Below are 23,192 nucleotides of genomic sequence, written 5' to 3' on the forward strand. Positions count from 1 at the left end.
CAGATTTTTTGATAAAGGGCTCCGTTTTCAAGATATAGCCACCGAGAGTTTGATTTTAGCGAAATATTTGCAGTTTTTCAATTTTTAAAAATAGTGACCATAAGTGACCATTTTTAAAAATATTTTTTTCAAGAAGTTCAGACAATTTGCTATAAAATTGTCTAAGAGACATTGAAGATTGGACCTCGGGTTGCTGAGATAGAGCCGCTTTAAGAAAAAGAAACACGAAAATTGAAGTTTTCTTAATCTCACCAAAATAACCCACCATTTTCTAATGACGATATCTCAGCAACTAATGGTCCGATTATCAATGTTAATGCATGAAACATTCGTGAAATTTTCCGATCTTTTCGAAAAAAATATTTTATTTTTTTTAAATCAAGACTAACACTTTAAAAGGGTCAAACATTGAATATTACGCCCATTTAAAATGCTAGTCTTGATTTAAAAAATTTCAAAATATTTTTTTCGAAAAGATCGAAAAATTTCACGAATTTTTCATGCATTAAAATTGAAAATCGGACCATTATTTGCTGAGATATGGTCATTAGAAAATGTTGGGTTGTTTTGGTTAGATTAAGAAAACTTCAATTTTCGTGTTTATTTTTCTTAAAGCGGCTCTATCTCAGCAACCAGAGGTCCAATCTTCAATGTCGCTTAGACAATTTTATAGCAAATTTTCTGAACTTTTCAAAAAAAATATTTTCAGAAACGGTCACTCATGGTCACTATTTTTAAAAATTGATAAACTGCAAATATTTCGCTAAAATCAAACTTTCGGTGGCTATATCTTAAAAACGGAGCCCTTTATCAAAAAATCTGTAAAGTACTTTTCTATTGCAAATTCAATTTTGCATTAAAAAATAAAGTCAAACTTGTTTTTGCATGAAATTTCGATTTTTTCCAAAAATCACTATTTTTTCAAAAATTCATAACTCGGCGGCAGATTTTTTGACCATGTTTCTCTATGGCTCAAAATTTGTGGGTTTTTGTCCCCTAAAACATATCAAAAAATCTCGAAAATCTAAAAATACGTATTTTGGGAAATTGAGTTTTAGTTAAAAAAAAAAGTTGATTAAAAAATCTACAACTTTTTTTTCCGTGTACCTATTTTTTCTCAATAGTCCTCATCAATACCGACAATTTTGCCCAAGACACCAAATTGATCAGAAAATTCACTCAAAAGTTACAGCTGTTTGAATATTTACATACCATTTTTGTATGGACAGCAGCCAAAATTGTATGGATGAACCAATCACACAAAATAGCTTATTTGGTCATAGGGAAGGCCCCCACAAAGTTTGAGCCAAATCAAAAATACAAATAAAATCCATTTCCGGTTTTGGTAGAGAATTGCTCACAGGTCTAATTATATTGTCTAAGGAACCCCCAGAAAAAGATTGAGCCCGATTGGGGAATTTTTATTTCAGTTTATGATCTTTTTAAATTAAAATTGCTGTATATTAGTGTGTCCCAAAAAAAAAGAAACTTTGGCGAAAACCTTCGGAATCACATAACTTTCAATAGATTTTTGCCTCAGGAACAATGTTTTTGTTCAGAACTTACAATTTGAGAAATAAAAAATAAAAAAGTGTAAATATTAAAATAACAAGCCATAGTTTTAGCATTTGCATGGAAAAGTGTTTTAATATGCATTTTACACTAGTTCAGTTCTTTTGCACTCATTAATTTTCAAAAAATGAAAGATTTGACAAAAACAAAAAAATTAGCAAAAAAAACTTAAACATTATTTTCAAAAATTCAGGAAATTTTTATATCAACTCAAACATGCTTAAAGTTATTCTAAAACGTTACTTAATCCACCCTTAGGTGGTTGGCGCCTTCCTCACATTTAAAGGGTGCTATCCAAAATGCAACAAGTGCGTAAATAACACTTAAGTGCTTATAACTTTTGATAGGGTTGTCAGATCTTCAATCTTTTGGGATTGACATTGGAAAGCTCTTTTGAATACCTATCCAACGATAGGTCGCATGAGAGATCCGGACAACGTTTTCATCAACATATCTGAGATCCGGCCTCCAAAAAGCGTATAAATAACACTTAAGTGCTTATGACTTTTGATAGATTTGTCAGATCTTCAATAATGTCTTGGACGCGTTGGAAAGGTCTTTTAAATACCTTTCTGAAAATGTATAGCATGACAGGTTTTCTTACAAAAACCACCCTTTTAACAATCTTCCGGACTTTTGTCAAAATAGTTTTTTCAGCATAACTTTTGAATTACTTTACTAAACTGCATAATTTTTAATAGCGACTTATGAGACCTCAAGACGGATCGAATGACGCCAAAACAGACAAAATCGGTTCAGCCAATGTCGAGATAATCGAATGACAATTTTTTGATCAAATCCCACCACACACACAGACATTTGCTCAGAATTTGATTCTGAGTCGATAGGTATACATGAAGGTGGGTCTAGGAGGTCTTATTGAGAAGTTCATTTTTCGAGTGATTTTATAGCCTTTCCTCAGTAACGTGAGGAAGGCAAAAAGGGAATCGCGTTTTAAATTGATTTCAGCTGACTGTACTTAAATTTCCAAATTAATTTGAAGTTTTTTGAAGAAAATATTTTTTTTGTCCCCTGATTTTTCGGCCCAACTTTGAAGCGGGGGAGACAAAAGCTTCATATAAAATTTGTACTAGCCATAACATTAAAAAAATATCGCAAGCATGAACGTAACTCTCCACAACAAGTACTTTTGTAAAATTTCAGGATAAATTAAGATGGTCAAGATCCTAGGCAGCGCTGCAATATTAACCCTCTACTGCCCAAATTTTTTTTCGAAAATTTTTATTTTTCCCGTGTTCATTTTGAGCAACTTTTGTTCTACGAAAAACTTCACTTTTCTTGTGTTATGTTTTTCTTATTTTATTTTTAGTATTTTAATTTATCTTGTTTAGTTTATGTTTGTTTTTAGTCGTATTTATTCTAACAGCTCCTATCATTAATTATTCAAATAACTCAAGTTGTTTTCAGATGAACAAAAATTTATCGTTATGCCGATTTTTAACAAAATGTAAGAAAAACATTTAAATTTTCCAAAAAAAAATACCGCAATTTAACTGAACATTATTCCACAATGCACCATTGAGCTCCACTAGCGTGGTCATGACTCGTGAGGTCCATTCGCGTTCCGGTGTTCAAATTCACTGTCATTTATATGGATACTCTCCGCAGCCTGAACTCCCGTTCGACGGTTATTCCGAGGATGTGCCCGTACGCTTGCGGTGCCGCCCAGCGTAGATGGCACCCTGGAATGTTTTGGGGTATTTCGCCAGTACCATCAATTTCCACGAGCCAAGCATAGTTTTATGGTTTCATAAAATGAGAAGCGTTCGGAGATGGTCATGACTTGTTCAGAAAAAAATTAAAAAGAAAAAGTTACATCTAGAAAAATAAAATTAATTAAGATGGAAGCATAAATTTCAAGATCGTGTAATGTCCTACGCCCATGCCGAAACCTTCCAAACCGTTGCTCACCAGATCTCAAATCCATTACCGCTGGCCAATTTATGGTCACGAAGTGCCACCGATGGACATCAGATGCCGGCGTTCGATTGAGTGATCCATTGTTGGTGGGGACCACCGTGACAGGCACAAACACTTCTCGCGAAAGTGTCCACGAAAATTCCGCGAAATTGATTAAACGAATCAGTGCCTGCCAACGTTTCGGCGAAATCGTGCCTCCATTAGGCGGCCAATTGTCGCAGAACGGAGAGATAACCCGCGCCCGCCCGAATATCTCATTAAGATGTAAACTATTCTGTGACGTTCTAGGCAAAAGATCCCACCTCCCAAAACTAATTAACAATTGGCTGCAGCTTCTGATTTTCGCATCGAAATCCAATCTGTTCGCCAATAATTCAATATTCACTCGTGTAAACAAGTTTTCCCCTCCCTTACCCGCCCGCCCCCTTCCACTTCTCAGAAATTGGAAAAACACTGATTTTTGGGGTTGTGTCGTCCTGACCCTGCCCCTCCCTCGAGGGAAATCCACCGAACGTGGCAGCAAAATTATAATTTGATTCGGTCCCCAGATAATTACATCCCAGAGCCAGAGCCGAGAACTCAACTGAACCTTGCGTGTCGTAATTCATCGCCGAACCTGTTTATCGGAACTGTTTGTGGCTACACCAGAGAGAGATGGGTCGCCACCACAAACATCCGGACAGCCGGAAATAAAATGAGTGGTCGGCGGAATCAGGTAGATAGTGTATTAATATTCGAGGTTGACTTCATTACGGAACACACACACACACACCGTATCGGGACGTCATTTCAGGTCTAATAATAAGATGAAAGTCTGGCTCATTTCGTGAGGTCAAGTGCGGTCATGAGTGTAATTAGATACATCAAAGCGGAGTTTGTTATATTTCCATTGATTTGTAGGAATATTTTAAAGAAACACCATTTAACTTGTACTAAAGCCGTTTTAAATTTTGTGTGGAAACTTAAGCTTAGAAATACAAAAAAAATGTTCTTAAAAGCATAAACCGCCATCAACATTCAAAATTGAGAAATTAAGAGAAACAATTTGGAAAGTTTCTTCAAACTGTTTACATAAATAAAAATGACAAACACTGATTCGTTTTAAGGTTTAAAAAGATCAAACAGATTCATTTTTTTAATCGAAAACCAATGGGATACTTAAAAATACAATTTTACGTGCTAATGAAACAAGATTCGTTCCCGTAGCTTTGAAGAAACTAAAATGTCTGTAACAAAAATCTGGGGACAGAAGCTCTGGTTGATGTGCACCATTCAAAGGCCTAAAATGTAAGAAAAAAAAACAAAAGAAAAAAATATTTTACATTTGTGGGATTACCAAAGTCAAAAGAAGCTTTTTTCCAGTCTCTCGGACATTTTTTTTTTTTTTTTTTTGAGAAAATGTTTTTCACATTTTTAGAAAAATGTTAACCTGAACATGGAAATGTGCAGATTATCAAATAGCCACTCACGATGAAAAAATGAATTTGAATCTGAAATATAGTTAGAAAACAAAAATCGTGGCCATGTCTCGATATTCCAAAAAAAATTGTATTAAATAATTATTATAACAGGGTGACCACTCAAATCCCATTTTCAAATTCCCAACTTTTTTCAAAGCTCAAATAATAGGCCTTTCTTAACTAAAGAATGATTTCAAACAAAACACTCTCTTAATTAAAAAAAAACTTTTGCCAATTGTTGTGAACACAGAAACTGAACAACAAATTCCAAAAAAAAAAGACTTCAAAAATTTATTATGGTTCAGAGCACAAACAAAAACAACTAGTCCTCGAAAATAACGAAAGTTCAACAATACTTATACGAGCAATTCTCTACGGAATCGGTCTATTTTCTTAAATTTTAATGTTTGTATTTTTTTTAATCCGGCTGAAACTGCTTTGGTGCCTTCGGTATGCCCAAAGAAGCCATTTTGCATAATTAGTTCGTTCATATAATTTTCCATGCAAATTTGGCAGCTGTCCATACAAAAATGATATGTGATAAATCAAAAATCTGTAACTTTTGAAGGAATTTCTTGATCGATTTGGTGTCTTCGGCAAGGTTGTAGGTTTGGATATGGACTACACTCAAAAATATTGATGCACGGTAAAAAAAATTGTGATTTTTAATTTCACTTTTTGTCGCTAAAACTTGATATGCAAAGAAAACACTTTTTTATTTTTTTATTTTTTGATATGTTTTAGAGGACATCAAATGCCAACTATTCAGAAATTTACAGGTTGTGCAAAAAATCTTTGGCCGAGCTATGATTTTTTTACTGATTTTTTCAAAAATCGAAATATTGGTCGCAAAATATTTTCAACTTCATTTTTTGATGTAAAATCAAATTTGCAATCAAAAAGTACTTTAGTAAAATTTTGATAAAGTGCACCGTATTTAAGCCAAACATTCAATATTACGCACTTTTAAAATGTTAGTCTTGGTTTCAAAATTTAGAACATAGTTGTTTAGTTGATTAGTTTGGGTGAGACTTAAAAAACATCAATTTAATGTTTTTAAACATGGTGTCGATCCAAATCCCAAAATAAAATTCCCTGACTTTTCCCTGACCTCTCCAGACCATCATTTTTTTTTTTATTTTCTATTTTTTACTAACATATTGTTTGGAGCGTTTCATGCATTTTACATTTTGAATATTGCAAATTTAAGATATTGAACAAAATCAACGACTTTTTTATTTTGATTTTTTTAACAATGAATTCTACAAAAACTTAAAAACTTTTTGTTTATTTTGTCAATATTTTTTTTATAATCGAACATTCAAAATGACCAATCATATTTTTTTTGGGTCCTATAAACATATGAAACACAATAGCTAAGAGGCCTTAAAAAAATATTGAAATAATTACAATTGTTGCGAATTTCAAATTGCGATTAGTTAGTTTCACTTCATTTCCTAAAGAAAATTTAAAGTTAAAAGTTTAAAAAAAAACAATTGAAAATTTGAATTAAAGTAAAAAGTCATGTTTAATTTTAAAATTGTTGCCTTTTGCGGAATATTCAAACGAATTAGGCCGATGTCATTTTTGATTGTGTTTTTTTATAAAAAAAAACTAAAGGTTTTGGAGACAAAAGCTTTAAAAAAATATGTAATTTTGTAGAACTTTAAGAAAGATTAAAACAAAACTGAAAAACTAAGAAAATGTACAATTAAATTTAAAAAAATCAAGTAAATGTTAACGGTTTTTTAAAAGATCTAGGTCTTTTTCAACAAGGATTGTATTTAAAGTAAACGGTTTTCTGGAAAACATCTTCTCAAAAAAATTAAAAAACTTTTTTTTTTGCTGTAAATTAAAAAAAATGGTTTCTACCTAGACCAGAACCTATAGACGATCATTTACACAATCAATACATTTTTTAAAAATAATACAACCTGCTCGAACATTTCAAAAAGTCATTATTTATCAAACATAGATATTTGGGTGTTTTGGAATAGATTCCAAATTTAAGCACGATCTGACCACGGGAACTCCTCCTTGTAATCCCTTGAATGTTGTTTGGGGAAAATATGTAAAATGTAGTTGTACAATCCCTATGAAATCTCGGATGCTGGAAACAGACGTGCATTGACTCAATAGCAAAAATCAACAACAACAAAAAACAACTCTTCCGAAGAGACCATATTTTATAAATTCTTGAACTCTCAAATTCCTTTATTCAGAACTGTTAAGGAGAAATAAAAAAAAATCCACGCCATCCCAAAACCCAATCCACGCAAAATCCGCGTCATTTTGTGAAACATATTTTTGTGACAAACAGACAAAAGAGTTTCATAATAAATTCAATTTTGTAATCTCAGAACGCAGAATCTTGAAACGCTGAAAATGTATTTTTGCTAGGATTAGGTAAACTAGAGGAAAAAGCCAAAACAAACATTTGGGAAAAAAAATCAAAAATTACAACATTTTGAAATAAAGATCTAAAAACTCAATGAAGTCTTAATAAAACAAATAATAAAAATTAAAAATTGTAATAAATTCTCGATCTTGAGGTTTTAAATTTAAGATTCAGTTCATACTCGATGATCTTACCAAAAAAAACGAAGCAAATTTTCCTAAATCATCTTCATAAAATATTAGAAGAATTTAAGAATTTAAGAATTTAAGAATTTAAGAATTTAAGAATTTAAGAATTTAAGAATTTAAGAATTTAAGAATTTAAGAATTTAAGAATTTAAGAATTTAAGAATTTAAGAATTTAAGAATTTAAGAATTTAAGAATTTAAGAATTTAAGAATTTAAGAATTTAAGAATTTAAGAATTTAAGAATTTAAGAATTTAAGAATTTAAGAATTTAAGAATTTAAGAATTTAAGAATTTAAGAATTTAAGAATTTAAGAATTTAAGAATTTAAGAATTTAAGAATTTAAGAATTTAAGAATTTAAGAATTTAAGAATTTAAGAATTTAAGAATTTAAGAATTTAAGAATTTAAGAATTTAAGAATTTAAGAATTTAAGAATTTAAGAATTTAAGAATTTAAGAATTTAAGAATTTAAGAATTTAAGAATTTAAGAATTTAAGAATTTAAGAATTTAAGAATTTAAGAATTTAAGAATTTAAGAATTTAAGAATTTAAGAATTTAAGAATTTAAGAATTTAAGAATTTAAGAATTTAAGAATTTAAGAATTTAAGAATTTAAGAATTTAAGAATTTAAGAATTTAAGAATTTAAGAATTTAAGAATTTAAGAATTTAAGAATTTAAGAATTTAAGAATTTAAGAATTTAAGAATTTAAGAATTTAAGAATTTAAGAATTTAAGAATTTAAGAATTTAAGAATTTAAGAATTTAAGAATTTAAGAATTTAAGAATTTAAGAATTTAAGAATTTAAGAATTTAAGAATTTAAGAATTTAAGAATTTAAGAATTTAAGAATTTAAGAATTTAAGAATTTAAGAATTTAAGAATTTAAGAATTTAAGAATTTAAGAATTTAAGAATTTAAGAATTTAAGAATTTAAGAATTTAAGAATTTAAGAATTTAAGAATTTAAGAATTTAAGAATTTAAGAATTTAAGAATTTAAGAATTTAAGAATTTAAGAATTTAAGAATTTAAGAATTTAAGAATTTAAGAATTTAAGAATTTAAGAATTTAAGAATTTAAGAATTTAAGAATTTAAGAATTTAAGAATTTAAGAATTTAAGAATTTAAGAATTTAAGAATTTAAGAATTTAAGAATTTAAGAATTTAAGAATTTAAGAATTTAAGAATTTAAGAATTTAAGAATTTAAGAATTTAAGAATTTAAGAATTTAAGAATTTAAGAATTTAAGAATTTAAGAATTTAAGAATTTAAGAATTTAAGAATTTAAGAATTTAAGAATTTAAGAATTTAAGAATTTAAGAATTTAAGAATTTAAGAATTTAAGAATTTAAGAATTTAAGAATTTAAGAATTTAAGAATTTAAGAATTTAAGAATTTAAGAATTTAAGAATTTAAGAATTTAAGAATTTAAGAATTTAAGAATTTAAGAATTTAAGAATTTAAGAATTTAAGAATTTAAGAATTTAAGAATTTAAGAATTTAAGAATTTAAGAATTTAAGAATTTAAGAATTTAAGAATTTAAGAATTTAAGAATTTAAGAATTTAAGAATTTAAGAATTTAAGAATTTAAGAATTTAAGAATTTAAGAATTTAAGAATTTAAGAATTTAAGAATTTAAGAATTTAAGAATTTAAGAATTTAAGAATTTAAGAATTTAAGAATTTAAGAATTTAAGAATTTAAGAATTTAAGAATTTAAGAATTTAAGAATTTAAGAATTTAAGAATTTAAGAATTTAAGAATTTAAGAATTTAAGAATTTAAGAATTTAAGAATTTAAGAATTTAAGAATTTAAGAATTTAAGAATTTAAGAATTTAAGAATTTAAGAATTTAAGAATTTAAGAATTTAAGAATTTAAGAATTTAAGAATTTAAGAATTTAAGAATTTAAGAATTTAAGAATTTAAGAATTTAAGAATTTAAGAATTTAAGAATTTAAGAATTTAAGAATTTAAGAATTTAAGAATTTAAGAATTTAAGAATTTAAGAATTTAAGAATTTAAGAATTTAAGAATTTAAGAATTTAAGAATTTAAGAATTTAAGAATTTAAGAATTTAAGAATTTAAGAATTTAAGAATTTAAGAATTTAAGAATTTAAGAATTTAAGAATTTAAGAATTTAAGAATTTAAGAATTTAAGAATTTAAGAATTTAAGAATTTAAGAATTTAAGAATTTAACAATTTAACAATTTAAGAATTTAAGAATTTAAGAATTTAAGAATTTAAGAATTTAAGAATTTAAGAATTTAAGAATTTAAGAATTTAAGAATTTAAGAATTTAAGAATTTAAGAATTTAAGAATTTAAGAATTTAAGAATTTAAGAATTTAAGAATTTAAGAATTTAAGAATTTAAGAATTTAAGAATTTAAGAATTTAAGAATTAAAGAATTTAAGAATTTAAGAATTTAAGAATTTGAAAATAATATTTTTTTGTTCTCTAGATTGTTTTTATTTTATTTTATTTTTTTGAATATTGATATTTTTGTTTTCAGATTTAATTAATTTTTGATTGAAAAATTTCGGATCTTTTAATTTCTTTTTTAATATGAATTTATTTTTTTGGGTTTTTTAATACTATTTTTTTATTTTTTCCTAATTTCTGAATAATCCAATTTTGAAAGTTGGAGCTGTAATTTTTGAATGTTTTGATTTTTTATTTTTCTTCAAGAATGTTCAAATTTGAAAAAAGATATTTCTTCTGGTTGAATCCCATCTAAAATTCAAAGGCGGAGAAGCTTCTGTTACATCCAATCAATTTGGGAAAGAAGCACAGTACACCCACTGGAACATGCCCAATAATAATTTTTGTTACTTCCAAATGTCTGTATCTTCAGGAAAAGTTTGAAATATGATTAAGATTCACAAGATTAAAATTGAATGTATCCAGTATAAAAGAACAATAAATAAGGATAAAAAACATTACTCAAAACTTTAAAGAAATTAAATATTCAGAGTCAGTATGTTTAAAAATAAGTTGACTGTAGTCCGTAAAAACACTGTTTTTCCATAAATTTTTGTTTTATTTCTTTAATTCCTGAATTTAATTCTTTAATTTTTAATTCCATTTCACCATCACTATTTTGCTTACATTTTAGATTACACAAATTTAGACTACTTTGGATCATTTTTAAATCATAGTCCAGTTTAATTTTGAGAAAAATAAAAATTTAGATAACGAATACTTAAGTGAAATTTTGGAAAATTTTCTAACTTTATAATTTTTGTAAGAATTTTAGAATAAGAATCTAAAAAATTAAGAAATCAACAATTCCAAAATATCAACACTTCAAAATTTTAAAAATTTAGAATCTTTATGCTTTAGAATTTTAGGCATATATATATTAAAAAATATATTTTTTAATTTTAAAATCTGGAGTTTTTTTTTGAACCAAATTTTCAGTTTTTGCTTTTTGGGTTTTTTTTAATACCCCTGACTCAAGGCGGTTTCAAAAACACCCAAAAAGCAAAAACTGGAAATTTGGTTTATTGGACCTTTAAAAAAAAACTCCAGAAATGTTCGATTTTTTTAACTTTGGATTTTTTAAATCATTATATTTTTCTGACAAAATGTATGATTTTCTCTATGGTCCCTATATGCTAAGCAAACAACCAATTTTCGAACAAATCTCTGAGGATGATGGGACAGCTGCCTCATATTTTCCCAACCTGTGTGCGCTAGTAATTTGTATTTTTCAGTTGAACGGAAATTTAAATCAAATCCAAATTATTTGATTTTCAAACCTAAACATTGCAAACAAGTTATGCGCTTTTCATCGTGACCCTTTTCTTAAGCATTTTTTATATGGAGTTCTGCGTTCCTTTCGGACTGACCAATTTAAAAATTAAATATTATCAATGTTCCAAAGTTTGACCTGGAAGACATTCAAATACATCATCAAGGGCGAATTTTTAAAAAGAAATGAAATTTTGTAGTAATATTTTTAAGATCATCGAAATTTCCTGACCCAGCATAAAATTCCCTGACTTTCCCTGACTTTTCCAGGTCAAATAAAATTCCCTGACAATTCCAGGTTTTCCCTGACTTTTCCAGAAATCGACACCATGATTAAACCTTTGCATGGCAATATCTCAGCAACTAAGGGTCGTATCAACAAAGTTCAAAAGAGCAAAATATAGAGAATTTTCTGAGCTTTTCAAAAATATTTTTTTCAAAGGTGGGCAAACATGTGCACTAATTAAAAAAATGAAAAACTGCGACTGTTTTCAAAAAAGTTACCTAAAAATGACCTTAACTTGAATTTCATTAAAGTACTTTTTGATTGCAAATCTGATTTTACATCGAAAAATGAAGTTGATATTGATTCAAAAATTCTTAAATCGGTCTAAGATTTTTTGCACAACCTGGAAATTTATGAAAAATAAAATAGTGTTTTTTTTTTGGCAAAACAAGTTTTAGTGACAAAAAGTTTAATAAATATTCACCAAATTTTATTTTACCGTGTATCATTTTTTCCAGTGTAGTCCGTATCCATCGGTGCGAATATTGACTCGGACCACTACCTAGTTGGAGTTGACATGCGCTCAAAGCTGTCGACGGTGTACAACCAACGCCGAAGCCGGCGGGCCCCTCCGTTCAACACCGCGTGTCTCCAGAACGGGGAAGTGGCCCACAGTTACGCGCAGCAACGGAATCGACGTAACACCTTATAATGTGGTCCTCTTAAACCTTGCGGTTTCGTCAACGGATCCACAGGCGTGTATCGTTCTTTTTGCGACAAGACTCCGCCTCCCGAGTCTCCTAAGTGTGAAGGTATGGGCACTAGCGTGGTTCACGTTTCTATGAAAAAGACGAAAGTTGTTATTTTGTCTTGCATCAACCGGAATTTCGTTCTTTTATGTCCCCAGAAGCACTCCTGAAAATTTGAGCCCATTTGGTAAGGTCTAGGAGCTCCAGTTTTTATTTGAAATTTATATGGGATTTTGATTTATTTTCCAAGGGAAACTATCTTTTACATTGTATTAGGATTTTTTTATAAATCGATGAAATGACTTGATTCTTATAGTAGGAGATAGGTTTTGAACTGGGAACAACTTTGTAGAACATACCAACATGCTAGGAAGTGACCCTTTAAAGATACAGATACTTTTAGATGGTGACTGGCCCTTCAAAAGCCACCATCTAAAAGTATCTGTATCTTTAAAGGGTCACTTCCTAGCATGTTGGTATGTTCTACAAAGTTGTTCCCAGTTCAAAACCTATCTCCTACTATAAGAATCAAGTCATTTCATCGATTTATCAAAAATCCTAATACAATGTAAAAAAAGATAGTTTCCCATGGAAAATAAATCAAAATCCCATATAAATTTCAAATTAAAACTGGAGCTCCTAGACCTTACCAAATGGGCTCAAATTTTCAGGAGTGCTTCTGGGGACATAAAAGAACGAAATTCCGGTTGATGCAAGACAAAATATCAACTTTTGTCTTTTTCATAGAAACGTGAACCACGCTAATGGGCACGGGGAGAGGGCACCGAATACCTATATTTGCACTTAGAATTTTTTTGCGTCCGCCTCGGGATTCGAACCGGCGACCTCTGGATTGTGAGTCCAGTGTGCGGTCCGATTGATCCACACAGGCAGACAACGCGCAGCAGCTGGAAGCGAATCTGCCAGGTGAGGAGGAACTTGGCGCAACCTCGCTCGAAGATGGTTGGAGCCGTATTCGCTCAGCCATCGGCAGTGCAGCGGAAGCCACACTGGGTAGTGCGATCCGAGTCAGTCGGAATGATTGGTACGACGACGAGTGCCAACAGATTACCGCCGAGAAGAAAGCAGCTTACGACAAGAAGCTGCACAAGGCGACGAGAGGGAACGTGGAACGATACAGGCAGGCTCGGAATCGGCAGGTCGCGGTCTTCAAGCTTAAGAAGCGCCAGCAGGAAGACCGGGATTGCGCAGAAATGGAGCAGCTATTCCGAGCTAACGAAACGCGGAAGTTTTGCGAGAAGGTGAACCGGTCCCGCAAAGGCTTCGTGCCGCGAGCCGACGTGTGCAGGGACAGTGGTGGAAACCTGATCGTAAACAAGAGCGAGGTGTTGGACAGGTGGAAGCAGTACTTCAACGAGCACCTCAACGGCGATGAAGCGAACGGAGACGGCGATGGAGTCAACCTTGGAGCGCCCGCAGCTGATGAACAGTTCCCAGCACCTGATCTGGAGACGGTGAAGAGGAAGATCAGGAAGCTGAAGAACAACAGAGCTGCCGGAAAGGATCGGTTACCCGGTGAGCTCTTCAAATATGGAGGAGAGAAACTAGCGAGGGCGCTTCACTGCGTGATTTCCAAGATCTGGGAGGAGGAGAAGCTACCGGAGGAATGGATGGATGGTGTCGTGTGCCCCATCTACAAAAAGGGCGATAAGCTGGACTGCGGCAACTACCGCGGCATTACGCTTATCAACGCTGCCTACAAAATCCTCTCTCAGATCCTCTGCCGTCAGCTGTCACCCCATGCAAGGAGATTCGTGGGGCCCTATCAAGCGGGCTTCACTGGCGCGCGCGCCACCACGGACCAAATATTTTGTCTCCGACAGATCCTCGAGAAATGTCGTGAGTACAACGTGCCCACACATCACATCTTCATCGACTTCAAGGCGGCCTATGATACAGTCGACCGCGAGCAGCTAAGGCAGATTATGCACGAGAACGGATTCCCTGATAAACTGACTCTGCTGATCAAGGCTACCTTGGATGGTGTGATGTGTCACGTGCGTGTTTCGGGGGAATTAGCGGAACCCTTTGGATCACGCCGAGGGCTGCGGCAAGGTGATGGCTTATCCTGTGCGCTGTTCAACATCGTCCTTGAGGGCATTATTCGAAGGGCGGGCATCGAAACGAGTGGCACGATTATGAACAAGTCCTACCAGTTGCTTGCTTTTGCCGATGACATCGACATTGTGGCAAGAAACCTGGAGACGGTGATGGACGTCTACACCCGACTGAAGGTACAAGCAAGGCGTGTAGGACTTGGCATGAATACGACGAAGACGAAGTACATGAAAGGAAGGGGTTCGAAGGATGTCGGCCCCCCAAGTCTCACCCCTCTAACTGTGGATGGTGATGAGTTGGAGGAGGTGAGCGAGTTCGTGTACTTGGGATCGCTGGTAACTGCCGACAACGACACCAGCAAAGAGATCCGGACTCGTATTTTTGCTGGGAATCGTGCGTACTTCGGATTACGGAAAACTCTCACTTCGGATCGAGTGCAACGCCGCACGAAGCTGACGATGTACAGAACACTGATCAGACCGGTAGTCCTCTATGGCCACGAGACCTGGACGATGCGGCAGGAGGACGAACGTGCCGGCCATGTCGCCCGAATGGACGAAAGCCAGCCTGTCAGACTGCTATTTGACCGCGCTGAACCAGCTGGCGGAACAGGCCGAAGAGCAGGGAAACCGCGCGCACGGTGGGGAGATCAAGTGAATGGTGATATCCGGAAGATCTGTAACCTGGGAAATTGGAGAGTAGCAGCACAAGACCGAGAAAGATGGAAGCGTCTTCTTGCTACAGCACGCGTACCTGGTGCGCTATGCTGATTGGTATGGTATGTAGTCCGTATCCATACCTACAACTTTGCTGAAGACACCAAATCGATCAAAAAATTCTTTCAAAAGATACAGATTTTTGAATTTTCATACATCATTTTTGTATGGACAGCTGCCAAATTTGTATGCAAAATTATATGGACAAACTAATGATGCAAAATGGCTTCTTTGGGCATACCGAAGGCACCAAAAAAGTTTTGGCCGTAATAAAAAATACAAAAATTAAAATTGAAGAATTATTTTTATGGGCATTTTTTTTACAATTATTGATCAGTTTTTAGGTACCTTTATTTATTTCCCAACAAAATGTGTTGTCACAGCAATTCGATTTTTTTCCATACTTAAAAACCATATGGTACGCTTGCCCCATCTAAAAAAGATTTTCTAAAGCTCTCAACAAAAATATTCAAAAGATAAATCAAACTTTGTAATAGGTTTAAGTAATTGCCAGGGACACTAGGACACTAGGAAAAATGGCATTTTGATTAAAAAAAACTTAAAAACGAAGTCCCCAAGTCTTATTTAAAGCTTTTCAAATGCTGTAAGAAAACAATCGCTTTTTTCAAAAGAAAAATCGTAACTCGGCGGCAACATTTTTGACCATATTTGTCAAAGGCTCAGAAGTTGGAGGCTTAAGTTTAAAACATATTTTAAAAAATCTTGTAAATAAAAACAACTTTGCCAAAGAAACCAAAACTTGTATGGGTAAACCCATGACACTTATTGGCTTCTTTGGTCATAGGGAAGGCCCCTCAAAAAGTTTGAAACAAACTTTCCACTTTCTATTTTCATGCTGAAATAAATCAGCATGTGTGCAAAGCTAATATCAACTGTAAATCATAGAAAAAATAATATGCACAACAAAAAAATCGTGGTAAAATTTGGTCTAAAAAGGGGAACATTTTAAATGTCAGAAAAAGGTTGAATTTTACCTCTAATAATGTGTAAATTTACATCTGGCAGACGCTAGAAAAAAAATATCTGTAATCCCAATTACCATGGGATTTTTTGCTGTGTGCAGTAAATACAGTATACAATGTACGGCTTTGATCGATCAGTTTTCACAGCGGCGAGTTGGCCGTGCGGGTTGGGGCGTGGACTTAGTAAGCTAGATATAACCCGCCAGTTTGAGATTGGTGCGCTGGAAGTGGGGACGCGAAGTCGTGATTATTCAGGTTAATTTTTTGGTGTGCTTTTGTGTCGCTGTTCGTATCGGATGAGTGATTGTGCTAATCGAATAATAGCATCATTGGTGCGCTGGAAGTGGGGACGCGAAATCGTGATTATGCAGGTTAATTTTTTTGTGTGCTTTTGTATTCGTATGGAGTGAGTGATTGTGCTAATCGAATAATAGCATCATTGGTGCGCTGGAAGTGGGGACGCGAAGTCGTGATTATTCAGGTTAATTTTTTGGTGTGCTTTTGTGTCGCTGTTCGTATCGGATGAGTGATTGTGCTAATCGAATAATAGCATCATTGGTGCGCTGGAAGTGGGGACGCGAAATCGTGATTATGCAGGTTAATTTTTTTGTGTGCTTTTGTATTCGTATGGAGTGAGTGATTGTGCTAATCGAATAATAGCATCATTGGTGCGCTGGAAGTGGGGACGCGAGATCTTAATTAATTGTTTTGTGATTTTCTAAGCCCTTCCTATATCATCGTTGATCGGAAGGCACGGCGTCGGGTAAATTGTGTATAATGTTTTGAATAAGGTTTTATTTTTAATGGTGAAAAAGCCATTTCTATATAATGATCGAAAGACGCACTGACATTTTGAATTAATTAATAGTGGAGTGAAATAATTGTGTGTGAGTGACTTTGTGTGTTAACCAAAAGACCTTCCCATAGCATCGTTGCTCGGAAGGCTCGCCGACGGGTCTGTTATGAAAGTCCTCCCCATAGCATCGTAGCTCGGGAGGCATCGAAAAGCCAATACCTTATCCTACTAACCCAAAAAATAATAATCACGTGATGCTTGAAGGAGATGCTGTGGATTCAACGGTCTCAAGCGGTATCAACAAGTATATAGCGAAAAACTATGTGCTTGATGAGTCTGCAACTTCAACTATCGGACTAACATTCCTCCCTTTTGTTGAACTGCAGGCTTCTTGGGAGGGCGCCGGTATTGACTAATAAAGTCGGGGTCTTCAGGGGTTAAACAGTGAACGGATGGTTGGCTCCCATTGATCATTTTTGATTCATTGTTTAACTTCAGCTGATCTGTCAATAACGGAGTAGCAGCTCATTGGCAGTCAACCATGCTCATGCTCATGCTCATGCTCATATAACCCGCCAGTTTGATATTTTTTTGGGGATTACAGATATTTTTTCCTAGCGTCTGCCAAATGAAAATTTACACATTATCACAGATAAAATTAAACCTTTATTCTAACATAAAAGATGTACCCCTTTTTAGATGCAATTTTATCACAATTCTTTTACTGTGTGACGTTAAAAATTTCAAGCTAGTACCGCCTATCCAACATTTTTGAAAAATATTTTCCACGGTGCCCTCCCAAACCCAATAATTCTCGATTTCAACTTTCGCTGATTGGCATGATTTGAGCGGTATCCATTGGCCGACTGCAACCCTTCAAAATGCGCTGCCAGTTCCGTACCAAACAAGATATTGACACCCCGTGCCAAACGTTTTCCACCACGTCGTGGCCAGCACCATCCAAGAGGAATTTGTACCCAGCATCAGCATCGAGGCAGAATGCTTCTGCGTGGCTTCTGTGCATCGGTTCCGGTTCTGGTTCTGGAATATCTGGTTACGAGGTTTGTGGGCAAGCCAAAAATATGCCCAAAATACTGAGCTAGGGGAACAAAGGGACCATCACATATTGGAATCTCGCCAATTGATGGACTTTTCAGTGCTGACTTTTGGGAGTGGTCTCTGGACAGGTGACGAGCATGCAATTTCCCTCAGGTCATAAGTGTGTGGAACTTGAAATGAGTGTTAAGTTAAAGTATACTAGTAAAAACATACAATCGCATTACTTTTAATTGACAACAAACTCACATCACACCGTTAGCAGTGAATAAACATAAATTGCTTTGAATAAACGCAACAATTAATTTCCTCGCCCAACCATTACACTAGACGGCATACCCAAATGTTGCCCGTAAATCACCGATGCCAGAGTCCAAACTCCACACTCCTTCTCGCACACCTTGAGTCCCGCGTCGGCTAAAACCTATCCTTGGTCCCGCAATTAATCGCAGTATTTATGAAGCCAAGTACGACGCCGCACACACGACGACGACGACGACGACGTTTTGGCAACGTAATGGAAACAAATTGGCTTGCGTGACCAAGTTCCGAAACTTGGCCGCGGGGTGCCTCATTACCCCCTCTCTCACACCTTCAGGCCGGAAGGTAGTTAACAAATTGTCGAGGAATTAACGGCCCCGGGGTCCATATTTCAGGTGATAAAATGGGTCTTGCGTGTGAGCGGCCTAAAACATGCTGGCGGTGATGTTCCCGAAGGGCGAATATTCCTTGCGTGGTGGTCACTTTCGAGGGAATTTTAGGACGGAGTACTCACCGACTAGGGCCAGGATGACGGTCAGCAGGGGTGCCGCCGGGAAGCGCACCGGAATGTTGAACTCCAGCATCTGGAGCAGGTCCACTGGAAAAGAGGGGGGGGGGGAGAGAAAACAGTTTAATTAATTATTGTTGAAAATAACCGGAATTGGTGCTGCTTAAAAATGTTTATTCCTATTTTTATTACATACACTCAAAAAAATTAGTTCGCGTAAACGGGAACAGAGTTTATCCCACCGGGAACCAGGAAGAAAACTGGTCAATTTTTATAGTGCATTGCACCATAAAAGTGAACAGTTTTCTTCCTGGTCCACGTTGGCATGAACTCTGTTCACGTTTACGCGAACTCATTTTTTTTTTTTTTGAGTGTACAAATTCCCCTCTTTTTCTTCAGCTTGGGAGTTTAGGTGTTAAAAACCATTTCAAATACTAAGACCCTAAAACTCACAAATATAAATTGTAAACAAATGGACGAATCGCAGGCAAAAAAGTTTGTTTTATGGCGGTGATTTAAGCGGATTGCGGACTGGACTTCGTCATGTTTGCAAAACGACTAACTAAGTTCAAGCTGTCGAGGAATTGTTAACTGATGCTCCACTTTTTAAAGAAGATAAGGGAAAGTCTTCAAGTAAGTTTTACCTGAAAAATAAAAAAAATGAAATTACAAGCCTAGGTGTTAACATTTGGATTAAAAACGTGTTTCAAAAAACATTTTACACGCGTCCAATTGCTTTCCAATCATTAGTTTTCAAAATATCGATGTATTGACGGATTTTTTTTTTTTCGCGAAAAAAAACTTTTTGTGGAACTGTACATTGGTATTTCCTGGAAATTTAAAATGTTTTCAAAAGAGTTCAAACATGCTAAATATGATTATAAACGCAAGAAAATGTATTTTAACTAGTTTTAAGTTGATTAAACTTTCATTTTCATTAAAATTTAAAAGTTTTTCTAAAAAGGAAGGGGGGGGGGGGGCGACATAAACTTTGAAAAATATTTGCAATTTGATTATTTCTTGATATTTTTTACAAAAAAAAACGCATTTTTTGAGCCATAGAGAAGTATAGAAAATTTTAGTGAAATAATTTTTGGCTTCAGTTTTTGACGAAGAATCAAAATTTTAAATCGAATAGTGCATTAAAGATTTTTGATAAAGTGCACCGTTTTCATGAAATAGCCACTTTAAGTTCAATTTCAAGTGAAAAATTGCAGTTTTCGATTTTTTTAAATAATGTCAATTCCTGTTTCGAAAAGTTCAAAAAATTTCCAATAAAATTGACAAGAAGACATTGAAGATTGCTGAAATATAACGAATAAAAGAAAAAGAAACATGAAAACTTGAAGTTTCTCAAGATTCATACAAACAATTCTACATTTTCTAATGCCAATATGCAACTTATGGTCCAATTTTCAATGCTGGAATATGAAGCATTCGTAAAATTTCATGATCTTCTCAAAAAAAAAAAAAATTGGGGCAAATCTCTGATATCTCAATCATTCGATTTTTTTTTGTATTTGTTAATCCAGCTGAATTTTTTTTTGTGCCTTCGATATGCTCAAAGAAGTAATTTTGCATCATTAGTTCGTCCATATAATTTTCCATACAAATTTGGCAGCTGTCCATACCAAAATGATTTATGAAAATTCGAAAATCTGTATCTTTTGAAGGAAGTTTTTTATCGATTTGGTGTCTTGGGCAAAGTTGTAGGTATGGACTTTTCAGAAATTTCCAGAATTGGCAAAAAAATCTTTGACCGAGTTATAAATTTTTGAATCAATACTGATTTAAAAAAAAAAATCGAAATATTGGTCGCCCAAATTTTTCAACTTCATTTTTCGATCTGTATTCGAATTTGGGAACAAAAAGTACTTTAGTTTATTTTTTATAAAGTGCACCGTTTTCAAGCATTGATTCAAAAATTCTTAAAAACTGATTTGTTTTTACCAAATCAATTTTTAGTCACAAAAAGTGAAATTAAAAATCACAAAAAAATTATACCGTGTATCTCTTTTTTCAGTGTAGTCCTTATTCATACCTACAACCTTGCCGAAGACACCAAATCGATCAAAAAATGCCTTCAAGAGATACAGATTTTTGAATGTTCATACAACATTTTTGTAGGGACAGCTGCCAAATTTGTATGTTGTAATGTTTTTTTTTCTGCTTATCGAAGGGACCACCAATGTTTCAGCCGGATTAAAAAATACAAAAATTAAAATTAAATAGAGAATTTGCAGCAAAGCTAAAAGACACAAGCCGCCACCTATGAACAAATAGCGTAAATTTTTCGAAAAAAATGTGTTTTAACCTTCAAAATCAACATTTTTATTGAACTTATGCCGGATTCGGATGAGAAAAATTATTTCCAACAATTTGGTGTATAACTTTCCAATATTTGTTTGATTTTTCTACGAGAAAACTGGAAATTTAGAAAAAGATAGTAATTTGGACTATTTGGCAAGAAAGTCTGTCAAAAATCAATGAAAATTGTTGAATATACGTTAACACATCTGTTATCATTTATATAACTGTTTATTTCTTCGATATTTACGGGGAAACTCATTTTTTCGTGTTCCAAAACATGTTTTTTAAAGAAAAAGTTCAAAAATTTTTGCGCGCCCAAAAAATTATGTTCATTATTTTAAAGCAAAAAATTTTTCTCGTCTTTTGCAACTAGTTTCATTAAGATTGATGCAGGGAATCATGAGAAATAAGCGATTTTGTTCTTCAATCCAGCAGAAAGGAATACGATTTTTGGCAAGTAACCTCATTTTGGCGCCACCTACATTTGAAACACAGTCGCGCTGCAAAACCTCAATAAAAGACCGATTTCGTAGAGAATATCTCTGAAAACATTTCAAATGAGCGTAAATCTGTTAAGTAATTTTTGATTGCAAATTTGATTTTATATAAAAAAAAACTGAAGTCAAAAAAATATAAGGATTTCGGGAAACTTTCGGGAAAATCCTTCAAAAGTTACAAATTTTCGGATATTCACGTAGCATGTTTGTGTGGACAGCTGCCAAAATTGTATGGAGCCTTCCAAAGTAACATTTCTAAACCAACTAGCTACCACCTAGTTTTATTGAGGTTTTATGGTAGCATCTTGATTGATTAATACACAGAAAAAAAATGATGGTAACATTCATCAGGAAATGGTGCCGGATTTTGTGGCAAAATAAATGATTAGTTTTACCTCTAAAAATGATGAATTTTCATCAGTTTTTGATGAATATTCATCAGGTTCACATTTTTACACATTTTTTAAGTAATATTACACAAAAAAGAGATAATATTCAACCTACCAAATTTTCAACATTCAAAAATTCAACTTTTTTTTGCTGTGTAGTTTTATATGGGCATTCACCGCAACCAAAAAGCAAGAGCTAATTAATAGGTTCTAACAAGGTTTTATGTCTCGGACATAAATCCTGGTGAAAATAAAACCCGACTGGCTTTCAATAAGGTTTTATAAAAGTTTCAATATAGGCATGAAAACCAGATGGCAATGCCAAGCCAAATGGTTTTATCGCATGCTTCATTGAAACCAAGGGTGTTGTAGCTGTCAAGTGCCATTAGGCATGCAGAAAGCTCACTTAAAACCAAAAGCTCCTAAAAGAGCATCTAACGCAGCCAAATAGCAATGAATATTATTGACCGCCATCTTGGCAGAAAAAAATAAAAAAAGGCATAAATTTTATTGAAATTCGATGAAAACACACAATGATGATTAATTTCTGACATCGTTAGCATAGCAATAGAAGTTCAAAAATATTTTAAATATTTATTGCGAAAAAAATGTCATTAAAAACTGTGATTGCAGAAGAAATTTGTATTATGAAGCGAGTTATTTTTTTTTTTTTTGGCTCTATCTCCCTCACATTTATCGAGAAATTGGAAACCATCCCCATGGTAAGACGAATAAAATCTGTTTGTCATAAGACGCATGAAAACATATGAAATGTCATTTTTCCCTAACTCCTATCAAGGTTTTAACAAAGGTGTTATCAAGGTTTTGAGGAGATTGTTAGGATTCAGTTGTAAGGCCTATGTGGGTTTTATAAATAAGCCGTAACAACCTTTTGCAGAGGTCCTTTTGGGTTTGAGGTTCTGGAGAGTTTGTTACGACTATGTGGTTTTAATGTTGGTTTTGGCTGATAGGTTTTATAGCGGTTGTGACAGCTTTGATAAAACCTAAAATGTTACTTGGGTGTATGGGTGAACCAATGACAAAACAAGGCTTCTTTGGTGATTGGGACCCCACAAAGTTTGAATCCAATAAAAAAATATAAATAAAATCTATTTGCGGAATTCAGAGATAATTGCTCCAATTGCATGGTTGCTATAAATTAACTACAAATTTAATATGTATGTTTTTGAAGTAATTTTTACATTTTTTTACAAAGAAAGCTCAACTCTCCAACCTTCAATCCATCCATTAAATGGAACCTCCTGCCAACTGATCAACTCATGCGAGTGTGTATATTTCCCTAAAAT

The 23,192-nt window shown here is 33.3% G+C and overlaps 1 protein-coding gene across 2 annotated transcripts in view; it reads right to left on the minus strand.

Annotated features, from left to right (window-relative positions):
- The window catches only part of LOC6036821 (membralin), a 208,478-nt gene that overhangs the window by 156,918 nt on the left and 28,368 nt on the right, over nt 1–23,192 (minus strand). For both annotated transcript variants that reach the window (XM_038259194.1, XM_038259193.1), the window contains exon 8: nt 18,696–18,779. In XM_038259194.1, coding sequence (XP_038115122.1) covers nt 18,696–18,779 — 84 coding nt within the window. The remainder of the gene's footprint in view (nt 1–18,695; nt 18,780–23,192) is intronic.

Source organism: Culex quinquefasciatus, chromosome 3 (genome assembly GCF_015732765.1).
Source record: "Culex quinquefasciatus strain JHB chromosome 3, VPISU_Cqui_1.0_pri_paternal, whole genome shotgun sequence".
NCBI classification, from domain to species: domain Eukaryota; kingdom Metazoa; phylum Arthropoda; class Insecta; order Diptera; family Culicidae; genus Culex; species Culex quinquefasciatus.